At 36.1% G+C, this 15,811-nt stretch overlaps 1 protein-coding gene across 1 annotated transcript; it reads left to right on the top strand.

Moving 5' to 3' along the window:
* Positions 1-275: 275 nt before the first annotated feature.
* LOC306857771 (regulator of G-protein signaling 9-like) lies at positions 276-14,814 on the top strand (the record flags this gene model as incomplete). The annotated part of the gene is made up of 19 exons (XM_079397903.1): positions 276-341; positions 1,672-1,768; positions 6,251-6,301; positions 6,495-6,601; positions 6,984-7,035; positions 7,229-7,287; positions 7,452-7,528; positions 9,695-9,776; positions 9,881-9,943; positions 10,546-10,575; positions 10,684-10,745; positions 10,898-11,011; positions 11,103-11,218; positions 11,413-11,500; positions 11,729-11,867; positions 11,955-12,037; positions 12,139-12,262; positions 14,162-14,580; positions 14,658-14,814. 19 exons carry the CDS (start codon positions 276-278, stop codon positions 14,812-14,814), a joined length of 1,986 nt encoding a protein of 661 aa, XP_079254029.1.
* Between the last annotated feature and the right edge of the window lie 997 nt (positions 14,815-15,811).

The raw sequence follows: 15,811 nt of genomic DNA, 5'->3' as shown, positions 1-15,811 counted from the left end.
TCAATCGTGTAGTTTGTTGTCAGCCCCAGGTGCCTTCATGTGAAAAAGATGATACCACAGCGCCATCTATCGTGTTACTGTAATCACTGCCCTCAGGTTACCTACATGAGCAGAGCTGTTACCTGATTGGCGCACACAGCCATCGTCTTTGTGTGCATCAGTGATGATTATAGATTAGACAGCCAAAACGATAGTACGATTACCTACCGAGTATTTCCCCTTTCATTCTCTCGTCTTCGACTGTCGACAGACTGTGACTGCGTGAAGAAACGAATATGACCATAAGAAACGTACGGGACCATGGGCAGAGATACAGACCGCGTATGGCATGCCTGAAGAAGGTGGGTTGAGAGCATCATCCATAGCTCATCTGTGTTATTTACGTTCTCGCGAATGAGATAGGAATAATGCTACATTTGATTTCTATAATCTAACAAGTAATCCTTCATGCCTTAAATTCCAGTGATATTTCTGCTTGTCTTGCTGTATTTGAGCGCAGCAATATAATTACTTCAATCCTAATTATCATGTAATGTTGTGGGCTATCAATTTCACTTTCAATGGTGATCCCATCCATTCAGAATATTAAAGCGTCTTGTAGCCTATATATGCCCCCCCAAAAATAGTTGTTACCTGGAACAGAAACAAATTATTTTATGAATATGCGAACTCTGCCCTTGTTTTGGTCACAGATAAACTTTTCAATTAAATCAATTAAAATTGTAAATGAAATTGTTAGGCTTATTTTTTTTATTTATTTTTTTTATTAATTTACATACATGACATACATACATAGCTACATTTTTCCTACGTTGTTTTCAGGTAAGGATTTTTTATTGATTCGGCACTCCATGTACATTGATTTTTTTTGTTCATTTGTTTTCCAGTTACAAAATTAATTGTTATTATTACTCAGTGCTGTATGTTATAAATATTCTAAATAAAAAAGTAAAATTAATTGCTTTACAACAATAACAAAGATGAATCTGGTGTCAAAATCAAAATTTTCAACCACTTTAAAATTAATTAATTGATGAAGAAAACAAAATAAAAACTCAATAAAAATGTAAACTGAAAAAAATTTGGAAATGAAAGAAACTGTTACCTTTTAAATGCATTGTAAAGATGTTATGACATATGAATTAAAACATTTTTACAGTGTGTGTTAATTGTTTATTAGCAGCTTACGCTCAGGTAAGGTCACTGTGTGCTAATGGTATTAGTCTAGCTTTGCCATGAGCCTCTCATATAATGCAGTCCCTATTTTATCACTATGATACTTCAAACTGCATGCTTGAAATGATCCCCCCACAGTGTGATCCACTAGAATATGTTTTATTAGTGCATTGCTTTGCTCTTTGCCAATGCACAGATAGTAATGACCCAATAACTTGGCCAAGAGCTTTCTGTGATCCAGACCAGGGTGCAGCAAGAGTTCACAAACAGTCTTCAAAAGCTAGAGACCCTGACAAAGCAAGAAAAACTTCAAACAGCTGAGTCACAAATCAATCACAGAGCATATTTCAAAGAGGTCGGTCACAGCCCCTTCAGACCATAAACCAGCAGGGATGACTTCATGGTGGAATAATTTAGTGAGATGTGCACACAGGCTGCCACAAGGTAAAAAAAGAGATGTTTTATATTGTACATATCGTTTTTTTCGCATTTTAGGTGGAAAGCGCGGTGTTGGAGATGCAGGACCCCAAAACTGGAGTGAAATCTCAGACCCAGAGGCTTGTAATCACCACCATCCCACATGCTATAACAGGTGAGATCCTCAGAAATAGCTGCTACTATTACTCAAGAGCCAATCTTTACAGGTTTCAAGCTGATGAAAACTATGAGATGGAAGACACAGCACTTGTAATTAAAAATAGTGGGCACACCTACTCATTTGTATTGATTTCTGCAGTTAGATTACTCTTCGGGAGTACTAGTCATCTGTGTGCGCCATGCATTATGTGGGTCTGAGACTGAAGAATCTATTGCCATGACAACCTCTGAGCAGCTGGTTGCAATGACTCTCTCCTCTAGGCTGCATGGTTTCAGGGAGGAGAGCTCTTGTAATCTCTACTGTCGGTCTTAATGCTACATGTAACATACGGCGTATGATTAACTTGAATTTGTGATTGCTTAAACTTAATTGACGCCTCGGATTATTCACAGTAGTTTTGATGTAATTTATATAGTGGAAAGACACCTGAGGTTTTTAGTTAAAAATTCATTGAAATGATCTGGTTTGCTCCTCAGGCTAGCAGACACTAATGAAGCCACTCAGATTCACTCCTGCAGAGATCTTCTCATTAGTCTCCTATCACGAGAGCCTCAGCGGGACACACAGTGGTGCACAGAGTCATACCTATTTTGAGAACGCACCTTTGTATTGTGTCCAATACTGTCTGTTGTTTTTCCTTTAGTAATCTTTATGAATCTCTCATTCAAAAATAAATAAACATAAATGATTAACTTATAAATTATATACTTTGTAATTATTCTCTGCCTCCATTTTTACTTCCAATTCAACATTTTTACTTTGCATATACTCTTCTCTGCCTCTTAAAGCTATGGTAGACAAAGTTTTTCATAAACACTTTATTGATATACTGGTTGAAAGTTTCTACAAAGTCTGATCAATTTATAATTAAAGGGTTACTCCACCCCAGAATGAAAATTTTGTCATTAATCACTTACCCCCATGTCGTTCCAAACCTGTAAAAGCTTCGTTCGTCTTCGGAACACAATTTAAGATATTTTGGATGAGAACCGGGAGGCTTGTGACTGTCCCATTGACTGCCAAACAATTAACACTGTCAAGACCCAGAAAAGCATGAAAGACATCATCAAAATAGTCCATCTGCCATCAGTGGTTCAACCATAAGTTTAAGAAGCTACGAGAATACTTTTTGTACACAAAGAAAACAAACCTTTTGTACGCAAAAATAACGACTTTATTCAACAATTCGTCTCCTCTGCATCAGCGTAGTGCCATTTTGGAGGATATCCGCTGGACACAAACAAGGTACGGTGTTCTGTGTCAGCCACACCACAAGGATACGCTTGTTTACGCTTTGATTTGAAAGAGCACAGCGTATCCGTGTGGCTTCATAACGTTATGGTTGAACCTAGGGCTGTCACGATATTAGATTTTTCATATCACGGTTATTGTGGCCATAAGAATTCACGATAAAAGAAACCTTGGGGTGGGGGAAAAATATCAGTCAAATTATTTTTCTTTTTCACCCAACAAACATAAGGATATTGATAAACGCAAGACTCTGGATTTCTCTGTCTTCTTTGGAGCTCCTATGAAATAACGAGAGAAAATACTGTCAAGTTCAGCAGTATGATGAATAAATATGAATGGTAACACCTTACAATAAGATGTCATTTGTCAACATTAATGTATTAACTAACAATACATTTATTACACAATTTATTAATCTTTGTTAATGTTAATAAAAATACAGTCGTTCATTGTTCATGTTAGTTCACAGTGCATTAATGTTTACAAACACAACTTGTGATTTTAATGATGCATTAGTAAATGCTGAAATTAACATGAACTAAGATTAATAAATGCTGTGGAAAAATTGTTAATTCTTATTTCATGTTAACTAATGTAATTAACTAATGTTAACTAATGAACCTTATTGTAAAGCGATGCCATATTATCATCTAAGCTGATACTTTAACCTGTTAACTTGTGTACACATATTTTAAGCTCTTTAACCTATAGTTGCACAGGCGCCACTGAAGTCATGCAGTAAGAGCGCTGCTAATTCAGTATTAATGTGCGTCTAGAACGACCGCAGATGAGGCATTAAGTGCATGGCACTGCGCCCAGCTTAACATTTTACAGAGTTTAATGTAGCAATGTGGTCGCTCAGTTTTTATCAGTTTTAATCGTGTAACTGTTAACAGATTTGAACAAAGAAATAAAGTGTTACTACGCACAGGCCGTATTGATTGCAAATACAAAAATAAGACGAGTAAAGAAAACGCGGTACTTATTCAAATAATCACCCTTTACTTAAATATATGAACACAGAAAACATCTATGACATGTAAAATAATGGCAACTTACTCTGATGAACACGGCCCTCCTCGGAGTAGCTGCGAGCGCTGCGTCTTCTTCTTGTTTGACAGGTGTCAGGGAGGTCAACCATACTGGCGCTGGAGTATTTACATGTAGTGTTATCAGTCTTGTTCTTTTTAAATATTGCGGTTATCGGTATATCGTCACACACTAAATTAACACAATATCGATAAATGATGCTTTTAATATCACGGTTATCGTCAATGCCGGTATATCGCGACACCCCTAAAACCACTGATGGCAGATGGACTATTTTGACAATGTCTTTCATACTTTTCTGGGTCTTGACAGTGTCAATTGTTTGACAGTCACAAGCCTTCCGGTTTTCATCGAAAATATCTTACATTGTAGTCCGAAGACGAAGGAAGCTTTTATAGGTTGTGATTAATGTGATTAATGTGATTAATGACAAAATTTCCATTTTGGGGTGGAGTTACCCTTTAATGTGGTCTGAATATATACAGTGCCCACCATAAGTATTGGAACAGTAAAGATAAAATTGCTCTGTTGGCGGTGGAGTCAAGACATTTGCAAATATGATTAAAAGATGAATATGAGACAAAGTCTCCTGAGGACAGTAAATTGTCAGAGCATCACCCAGCTTTCTGGAAGTTGTTGGTGATTTTACAGACACGTCTTTTAGGATTCATTTTCACAGCTTTTATGATTTGTCTGTCATCAACTACTGTTGTTTTCTCAGCCGATCAGGTCTTGTTGGTTCCTGGTGGTTTCCAAACTCTTGATTTCTCCATGCCCTTTATTTTTGCTAGAGCTCTAATTGACTTCCTCTTTTCTTTTAGCATCCAAATTGCTTGCTTTTCTCTCAAAGTCAGCTCCCTCATCTTCATCCTGGTTTGTGTGTGTCATCATCGAATGCAAGATTCAGGTTGCAGAAGTAATGGATATAACTGATACGACACATTCCCTGCTTTTAATATCTGAAGAATGAATGCAACAGGACACAGCTGATCACTTAGAAAGACCTGTGAGGCAACTGTTCCAATACTTATGCTCACATCAGATAGAGGGATGAAACTCTAAAAGTGCTGAACTTCTTAGCTGGTAAAACATCTATGTGTTGAATCACCCAATAATAAAATGTGACATTCTGTAGTTTTGTCTCATATTCATCTTTTAATCCTATTTGTAAATGTCTTGACTACACAGCCAACTGAGCAATTTTGTCTTTACTGTTCCAATACTTTTGGAGGGCACTGTGTATATATATATATCTTCTGTGGAAGGCTCAGGACCATAACATATTCATCTAGTCATTGAATTCGGCCCGAAATTCAAAGCCAAAATGTGAAGACTTGTCAAAATACACAGAGACAGACATCAAGGCAAAGCAAGGGTAAACATTGACTGTGTTTTTGCAAAGATTGAGGAATTTGATGGAAAGTTTGTGTTTCAATCATTATGACAAACAAAGTTTCTTCTTGATAAGTTAAAATTCTAGTTAAAATTATTCCTAATATGTTGGACCTTTTATTGAAAATAGCCTATTTTACTGGTTAAGACATGCCTTCACTTTTATAGACCCATTAGAGCTGTGTTTGTGATGTCGGGGAGACTGACGCGCAAAAGGAGCATTTGCAAAGATTGTGTGAAAACATGCTTTATTTTTTTAGTTCCGCTAAGTTACACTCTTTTAATAGTTTCTCATTATGTTTCATAAATGCTCATATTATTATTGACTGGCTGCCAGGATGCTTCTCTAGTTTTATTTGAGTATCATTGAGGTACTAGGTTTTATTATTATTATGATTTTTTTTGTTTGTTTGTATGCTTTCTGTTTTCATTTTGTATGTTTTTGTCATTTTTTTTATTTTTTAGTATTGTGCATCACTAAATGAAAATGAGAAATGTTTTCTTGGCAACTAGCTGAAATAATTATTTGATATATTTTATTTCACATTTACTTTATTTCAAGTGACACATTTTGTTATGTTTAATTAATTAATTTTGTATTTATTTATTTTTTGTAGTAGTTTTTTAACTATAATAATGCTGGCGTGTACGTTTTGCTGATGACTCCTGGTGGGCACATTCAATCTGAAGGCCAACTTTCCCACCCACTGATTCAGTCTTTTATTATTCTGAAATGTTTTACTGTAACTGTTAACATGTTTATTGCGTACATTGTTCTTTCAGGGGAAGATATTGTTGCATGGATCGCTAATCGATTCAAAATAGATGCTACGGGTAAGTCAAGTACTTTTTTTTTTTTTTTTGTAATATAATAATTCTGAAAAAATATATCCCACTCCAGGTCCGTATAAAGTATTACAGATATGCTTTAAGATATTCTTGCTATGCAATTTGATGGTGTGATTTGGTGAACTGTTCATTTGGGTCTTGTTTAAATGCATTAAGTAACTTTCTCACTCTAAATTAGAGGCTCGAGCTATGGGGACCATGATGGTGGCGTTTGGGTACATCTATCCACTACAAGATCATAAGAGACTCATCCTTAAACCAGACACATCCCTGTACCGCTTTCAGGTAACTTTCACAAACAACCTCCAAATACTGTGATAACATATCATTACGGTTTCCATGAAAATATTAAGCAATGTTTACAAAAAATGTTTACAACTTTGTTAATAATGAGAAAAGTTTCTTAAGCACAAAATCAGCATATCAGAATAATTTCTGAATGATCATGTGACACTAAAGACTGGAGTAATGGTTGCTAAAAATGTAGCTTTGCCATTGCAGAAATGATTAACATTTAAAAAATATATTACAGTAGAAAGCAGTTGTGATAATATTTCATAATATTACTTATTTTACTGTTATTGATCAAATAAATGCAGCCTTGGTGAGCATACAAGAGTTCTTCCTTCCATATGCTTTGTACTAATCTTTCCATTTCTTCTTCCAGACCCCATATTTTTGGCCTGCGCAGCAGTGGCCGGTGGAAGACACAGACTATGGTGTGTAATCATCTTTTATTTTTCATGCATCCTGATAGGTTGTCATAGCTATAATTCACAGTGAGGTTATTCATTATTCTTCAAACAGCTGTCTGAGATAAAGAATGTGATAAATTGCTTTCATGTTGAGTCATATCACATCTTTAAATTGGCTTTTACTGGCAAGGTCAGATGTTTATATGTGTATTTCCAGCAATTTATTTGGCAAAGAGAAATATACGCAAGAAAGGGATGTTGGAGCTGTATGAACAGGTAATTGAACTTCTTATCCTTCATTGTCTTAAAACTCATGTATTAAATATATATTAATTTCTCTGAAATCCTATGTTGTAATGCAGAGGAAGAGGAACTCACTATAATAAATTGCATGACAAATTACAAGACTAGACATAAAATGTGCATGTTTCTCTACTCAGGAACAGTACAACAATCTTTACAAATGGATGAATCACAAGTGGGATTTTATTGTAATGCAGGCCAAAGAGCAGTACAGGTGGGTCACACTTTATTTTAAATATTGCAGAATATTTATGATTTATCATAGCACAATCAATCCGTGTATACACAGGTTAGTGATTCTTAGTTCTTGCTCAGGCATACACTGTCTGGTCAAAAAAGCATATTCTAATATTTAATTTGACAGCTTTTAGCTTTGATTATTGTGTATGTTTGTTGTGGCATTGCTCCAACTACCTTATGCAACACCACATTTATTTCCATCAAGAGTTGCATTAAGTTTTGGCCGAGATCTTGTATTGACAATGGGATAGTCAAACCTTTCTTTAAAGCTGACTCCATCACATCTCAAAGAATTTCAGAAGGGTTAAGGACACAAATCTATGGTGACCAATTCATGTATGAAAATTATTTCTCATGCTCTCTGAATCACTCTTTCGCAATTTGAGCCCAATGAATCTGGTCATTGTCATCCTAGGTACTTTTTCAGACATGTTTTTTTTTATTTAAAGCTACACACTGCATCAATTAGGGTTAATTGTTGCCGAAAATGTATTAATCACTGCAAAAATAATCCAATCCTAGACCCTTCAGTATTTGCTTATTTAAATCCAAACAGCAGCTTTTTGGCCAGGCAGTGTGTATGTTATTTATATAGCTATTGGTTTCAGCATATACAGTGGTGGCCAAAATGATTAGAACCCTTGGCAAATTTAGAGAGGTTTCAGTTGTTTTTGTTGAATTACAATACCTATAAAGCAAACTATTGCCAGAACTACCTGCAGCGGAAGGAATCTGCTGGAACTGATGGAATGGCCCCTCAAAGTCTGCACCTCAACCCCATCCAGCAAATTTGGGGCGAGTTGGAAAATAAAATGGACAGATCTATTGTACATTCAAAGGAAAGCCTTTGGCTTGAGTTGCAGAAGGCATGGGATAACATTAGTATTGAAGTTCTCAGGAAATATATTGACATTATGCCAGAGATGTGCTGCTGTAATTGCTGCAAAAGGTGGACATACCAAATATTAAAGGTGCCATAGAATGGAAAATAATAAAGTTGAATAATAAGAGTTCTGTACATGGAAATGACATACCGTGAGCCTCAAACACCATTGTTTCCTCCTTCTTATGTAAATCTCGTGAATGCAAAAGACCACTGAAAAATAGGCGATTCAGAACATAACACCGATTGTGACGTTACAGTCGGGATCACTAATAGTTACGCCCCCAACATTTGCATATACCTGCCCATTTTCTAGGCCAGCCGCCTGCCGAACCATCAGAAGTTCTGCAGGTATTGTGAAGAAACAAGCCAGGACAACAGAAAATGGCAGATCATGGAAATAAATGTTATGTTCCAGGCTGTGCAGGGGATGTGAAGTGCAGGGATGGGTTGGTGTCTGTATTCAGAAAGGCACGGAAAGCAAATAACGCGTTCTAATAAAATAACGCCAGCCACTAAAGGGACATGGTTAGCTCCTTGCTAGCGGTAGCCTGTTACATTGCAGTACATAGGGGGCAGTCGTGGCCTAATGGATAGAGAGTTGGACTTGTAACCCGAAGGTCGTGGGTTCGAGTCTCAGGTCCGGCAGGGATTGTAGGTGGGGGGAGTGAATAACCAACACTCTCTCCACCCTCAATACCACGACTGAGGTGAGTGTATAGCAAGGCACCAAACCCCCAACTGCTCCCCGCATTGGCTGCCTCTGGGTGTATGTTCATTACTGTGTGCACACTTGAATGGGTTAAATGCAGAGCACAAATTCCCCCCCCAATAAGATTTCACTTACCACATAAACCGCACTGTGAAACAGCCAATCAGAGCAGAGCTCAACATTATTATATTCATGACCCATTTCAATCTAGGGACAAATCCTATGGCTTTAAATGGACATGTAAAACAGTTTCAGGAGATGTTTTGCCCTTACCTAAGCCACATACCTTCTATGTAGATATCAGAGAACAATTTAAAATATTGTATCAATGCATTCTATGGTACTTTTAAAGTTAAAAGTGGATAAAAACAGTTCGACTCACTTCATCTGATATTTGTTGTGCTCAGAGCAATCATCTGTATGTTTCATGAACATTATGAAATGAAATCATGTTTTGGAGGCAAAAAAGTTCAGTATTTTCAGATCTGTCAGGTGTTCTAATAATTTTGTCCACCACTGTAAAAGACACATTGCTTTTTGTGTAGGGCGGGTAAGGAGAGGAAGAAGCCAGACCGGGTGGTTTTTGACTGTCAGGAACGGGCCTACTGGGTTGTACATCGGCCACCGGTGAGTTACCTTTAGACTGAGAATATAAGGTCAATTAAAGTGACATTTCCTTGCAAAGTGACTTAAAGATGTAAAAGTACAATTGTGCTATTTGCACTCAATAGCCAGGAACAGTTAGTGCCATGGACCATGGACACGACAGGATGGTCGACCCCAATATGGAGGAGGTAAAGGTATGTGTGAAAAATGATCATAAATTCTAAAGAGATAAAATAAACATTTTTGACGTCGTATAGAAGGTCTGATAAAGAATCTTGTTATGAGACATGGAGCTGTATATCCAACACTAACAGATACTACTGCTGAGATTATATTTGAGAGACTGTTGTGCTGGGCTTATCAAGGATATTTCTAGTATGTCAGCTTATATCCAATAGGATTTAAATGATCATAATCTGACTGCTTGCCACTGCAAAGGTCTGATTGCATTCAATAAAATAGCTTTGTCTTACACCCTTTCTCTCTTTCTTTTCTACAGATTCCTAAACTTATCTGTTGAGACACATGACAAGAAACAGCAGATAACTCCAAAATGAAAGCACACACTCAGAGGATCATGAAATTGGATGGACTCTGTTTAATAGAAATGAGTGCATGCTTTTTAAAATGACATTGCAAGTCCACAAGAAGACCTTGTTCACTCTCTCTTCACTGAGACTCATAACACAAACATTCTCAAATGTCAATCTTTTGCTTTCAAAACTGTCCTTTAGTATGTGTCACCACTTCCTTTCTTTGCACTTAAACTGTTTCTAAAATTGTTTTACAGAATAAAACAACTGACTACTACAGAAGAATAGTAAGTACCAAAGAACTTTAACTAGTACAGATGTTTAGATGCAAAAAGCAATTATCTTTTTTTTGTTTTGTTTGTTTTTGACCAATGAATCATTGTGTTTTCTTGCAGATTATGTTCACACAGCAGTGTATCATGAGACCAAGGGTGAAGTCGTCTGTGTCAATTGGAGCGTATGTTACTGTGATATAAATTATGTTATGGGTAGAATCCTGTATATTTAAAAAAAAAAATGTAAATATATTATATAAAACTATTTTAATACATAATTATATTACACATATTTAATGTATTGTAATAATATTTTAATAATATTTTTTTGCAGACTTGTTAAGTACACAACAACATGCAAAGAGCATGACCCATTTCTCCATGCCTGCCTCCCAAGCAACCCCTGGTTAACAGATGATGTTACATATTGGACCCTCAACATGCCAAAGTGAGCCAGATACAAACATTTTTATTTAAATAAAAGCTTGTTTTTTCTTAATTAAACATTTGATTAAATATTGTGTGTTTGGTTCATACAGTGTTGAGACCCCTACTAAAATGAGGGTGGAGCGATGGACTTTCAGCTTTGGAGAACTGCTTATGGACCCTCGGGGAAGGGACGATTTCCGCCTTTTCCTTAAAAAAGAGTTCAGTGGTATGCATTTTTCTAAACTTGCTCCACTAGATTCTAACATTTGAACAATGTTGGCATTACACTTATTAGGTAACCTGTTGGTTTAGATCTACCCTATTTTAAGAAACCAATTTAATTGTTGATCTTCATATTCAAAACTGCAATGATTATTATTTATTAGAGGAGACTGTGACTATAATCTGATTGCTGAATAGGTGAGAATCTTGCCTTCTGGGAGGCGTGTGAGGATCTGAAATGGGGTGCTGCTGAGACAATGAAAGAAAAAGCTCAGCAAATATATAAGTAAGGAACACATTTTGGGCAATTTATTTCTGTGAGGGAAAGCAAACATATTCAGCAGCTGAAATGTAATAATGCCTTGCTGAATATATTTATATAAATATATATATATATATATATATATATATATTCTGTTTTTTTTAATTAGTTTCATTAATGAAACTAATGACAAATAAATAAATAATAAATATCAGCATTTAACTCTGGCATTTTTTATTCTTATTTGATTAGGACCTTTTTGGCCCGTGGAGCTCCACGTTGGATCAACATTGATGGCAAAACAATGGACGTAACAGTGAAGGGTTTGGCACATCCTCATCGTTATGTACTGGATGCTGCCCAAACTCACATTTACATGCTCATGAAAAAGGTCTCTGATCTCACAAAACTTTACAGCTCAAATGCCTTGTGCTGTTTACAAACTTGAATTTAATTTTGGCTATGATCTGTTATTAAGGACTCATATGGGCGATATCTCAAGTCCCCAGTCTTCAAGGAAACTCAAAAGAAGGCCGTTGCTCCTGAACCACACGGTTTCACGTGAGATGCACCTTTCTGTTAGTTCCAATATATTAAAAGACTGCTTTATAATGCATAAGTGACATTAAAAATATTCTTTACTCTTTTCAAATGTGTCCTAGTGAGACGCAGTTGGAGCAGAATGCCAAGAGAAGGCGGCCCAGCCTGAGTCCCATCATCCTCAGACAGCAGGAGGAAGAACAGAAGGCCAAACTTGCAGCAAGTGGCCCGGTGGACATCACACAGGTCATGAGCAAACTGGAAAGGAAACAGAAAAAGTGACCCTAGAGACTTAGAACACAAAGAATAGCTATGAGCAAATATTTATGATAAACAAAAAGGAAAACCACCTTTCTGGTTAAAGCAATAAACAGATTTGCAAGCCAATTTATTTATATAGAGAGTATGTTGCTATGTTTGTAATATTACACAGATATTTGTAGTTTTTGAAAGTTTGCTTGATATATTTTTGAAATGGCATCAAAAATGTCCATTTAGCCTTTTTATTAGGCCATTATGTTGTTCTTTCACAGTTTTGTCAATCACAATCATTTTTAATCTGTCATATTTATGTTTTGTCAAACATCATACATCTCCTGTGTGTCGAACTTCATACATCTCCTTTTCATTTCATACAACCAGAAATGATCAGATATTGTCCTCCTCATTACTAGTTTTTTTTCTCATGTTTGTTCTGTTTACAAGTTTGCTGTAAATCATGAATTTATTAAAATACATACTGAAACCATTTCTGCCATCTATTGTCACTTCATTTGTCTTTTTTCATTTGTGATTGTTGTTGAGTGAAATGTGTATAAATGTGTATGTATGTATCTCATCGGTTTGTGCATAGTCTTGTCTAAAATAACTTTGACCTCATGTCATTAACTAAGAGGTAATTAACATTCTATTCTGTCATCATTAACTCACCTTCATGTGTTTTGAAACCTGCAATGACTTGCTTTATTTCATAAGCACAAGAGTAGTACAGGCTGTTCTTTCTATACATTGAAAGAGAATGGTGACCTTGGCTGGCAAGCAAGACTTTCAAGACAACAGTGTCAGTGTGCAGTCACTGCATCTTCTTTTATGATGCTTTAATGTAGCCTGACAGTAACCTTTCATTGTATCATTCACTTTCACTGTATCGAAGAAAGCAAATATTCTGCTAAACCTTTCCTGTAGTGTACAACAGAAGAAATGGGTTTAGAACAACACGAGGGTGAGAAAATTAAAATAATAATAATAAAAAAATTGATTAAATTCATTTAAACATGAATAATAGGATGTTAGATGCAAAAAAAAAAAAAATACAAATTACAGTAATATTTGCAAAGCACAAATTAATAATTAAATTAATCTCAGGGGGGTAAAAAGGGTACAACAGCTGTCACTGGGGTGGTGTTCTTTAAAAAGCTACTAATATGCACTCTTTAGGTACTAATTGGTACCTTTAAGGTACTATTATGAAAAGTTACTGCCCTAGCAGGGGGACCCTTTGTACCTTTTTTTCTGAGAATGTAACACCAACTGTCTCAAATATAGGATGCAAATTTATGGTAAAAACAGTGCCTTGAAAATCTTTGGAGTACATTTAAACATTTGACGTCATGTTTGTGTTGCTCTCATTCAAATGCAGTTATGAAGCAGTAAAGTTTAATCAGTATATATACAGAACAGTACATATATATACACATATAACAGTATATATGTATCGGGGGCAACTGAGGGATTCGTGTGCAACTCTTACAAAAGTTACAAAGGTTCAAATATTCATTGATGCTCCAGAAGGAAACAAGATACATTAAGAAATGGGGGTAAAAACTTTTGAACAGAATGAAGATGTGTACATTTTCTTACATTTCTTAAAACATTTGTTTAAATATGTTTTTTTATTATTTTATTTAGTATTGCATCTTCAGAAGCTACAGAAGGTACATGTTTCCCAGAAGACAAAATCAGTACAATTTACTCTGACCATCAAATTCAAAACATCTCATATGCATTTCATTGATTCGTTGGATGGACTTCCTGCCAGAAATGCACTGTATTGCATGGTCTATATTTTCTACTCCTGATTGCAGGCTACTCAACAAAAACAGTATTTAGTACTAATACATACTTTGCATGAACTGTGTCCCACAGCTCTGCCGGTTCACAGCACCTGTGCCTCATCTGGCAGTGTATACAGGCATTTGTGAAGCACAGTCCACTGCCTCCCCCGGGCTCATGACACTGCCCAACAGTGCTGCCTGCCCGTCTCCCATCAGTGTCGCCATCGACAGCACTCCAGCCTCAGAGAGGAGGTTTGATGGCAATGGAGGGCCTTCCTCCTCCCATTTTCCATCAATTGCAGAGGCATCAGTATCAGAGGAAGAGAATCAGCCACCTGCCCCAAAGTCTCGTATGGCTCTGTCACTGAGCAAACTCCTCCGCAGAGGATGCAACGCCCCATCTGTCTTTGCCAGCCTATCCCCGAAATGTGCTGTAGCTTCAGGAGGAGGCAAAGTACAGCCGCTTGGAGTGGAGCCGCTTACACAACCTCAGCCCAGAAGAATTGCAAAGTTAGTACATGCACTTTTAGGCCTTATTTTGATGTGATTTTACAATATATGAAAAATAACCAAACTTGCCTTTTCAGCTTTTTTCAAATCAAAGTTGACATCCCACCTGAATGCCGCATCTACCCCATTGATTCAGAAGATGAAGAGGACGACAGTCCTGATACAGCAAGAGGAGGTGTGAAAGAAATCATTTGTCCATGGGAAACTGTCACGAAACAAGATGGAGCTGGATAGAAGAGTCATAGACGAGTCAGGAGAGAGGAAGGGGATACACTGAACCAATACTTGTGTCATAAATATTCTGTTTTACAACCCCGAGAAGGCTGTGGTAGTAATGTATGAAGTAACCTCTAATTGACCTGTCTGTTATTCTTGATAGCTATTAGGTAGTGCCTACACGTTATTGTAGCCAATTATATGGTTATAATGTTTAAATGGTGGTTTTATATACATAAATTCGTATTCTGATGTCACTGTTCTTTTATGACTGAAGGGGCCTTATTTTAATAGATTTTTTTGTTTATCATCAGTTTGTTTAGTGGTGCGGACAAAGGATTTTGTACTTGGCTTTGTTCACTGTTTTATATAGCTGCAAAACATGCATAAATGTGAATTGCTTTAAGAAATGTTATTTTCATAGAAGTAAATCTAGTAAGGCAGTAAAACGGAATGTGGATACACTTTTGCCGTCTGAATGTATAACCTTTAAAATGTTTACAGTTCACTTCAGAATGTGAATTTGTTCATGACTCATGTTTAAATTGTGTAAGTGCCTCAATAAATCATTCAAAGTTAGTTATTCTGTGCTGTATATATTTAGCATCCAGTGTTATTATTTGTGCATTATTTTTATTGATATTTTGTTTCTTTTCTTATAAAACGTCCCTACAGAAGAAACTGGAAAAATTATGGTGATGGGGACTTTTATTTTAACGCAAGGAAATTTAATCCTAACTTCTTATTTTCATTTAAGAATTATTCAACGCCATTGGTCTTGCAGGCACAAGACCACAAGTTATTGTCTGCCTACATTTTTTTATTTAAATTTACTTCATGTTATTTATCATTGTATATTTATTATCGTTTGTTATTGTTTGTTTATTATTTATTTAATGTTAAGTTGTTTTGTTTTACATTGTATTCTATTTTTCTTTTTATGTTTATCAATATTCGGAAGTCAATTAATACAATTTTTGCAGTCATACATCCTTATCTGCAGACTGATGACTTT

Source organism: Barbus barbus (genome assembly GCF_936440315.1).
Source record: "Barbus barbus genome assembly, chromosome: 38".
NCBI lineage: Eukaryota > Metazoa > Chordata > Actinopteri > Cypriniformes > Cyprinidae > Barbus > Barbus barbus.
This window is presented reverse-complemented; position numbering and strand designations above follow the sequence as displayed.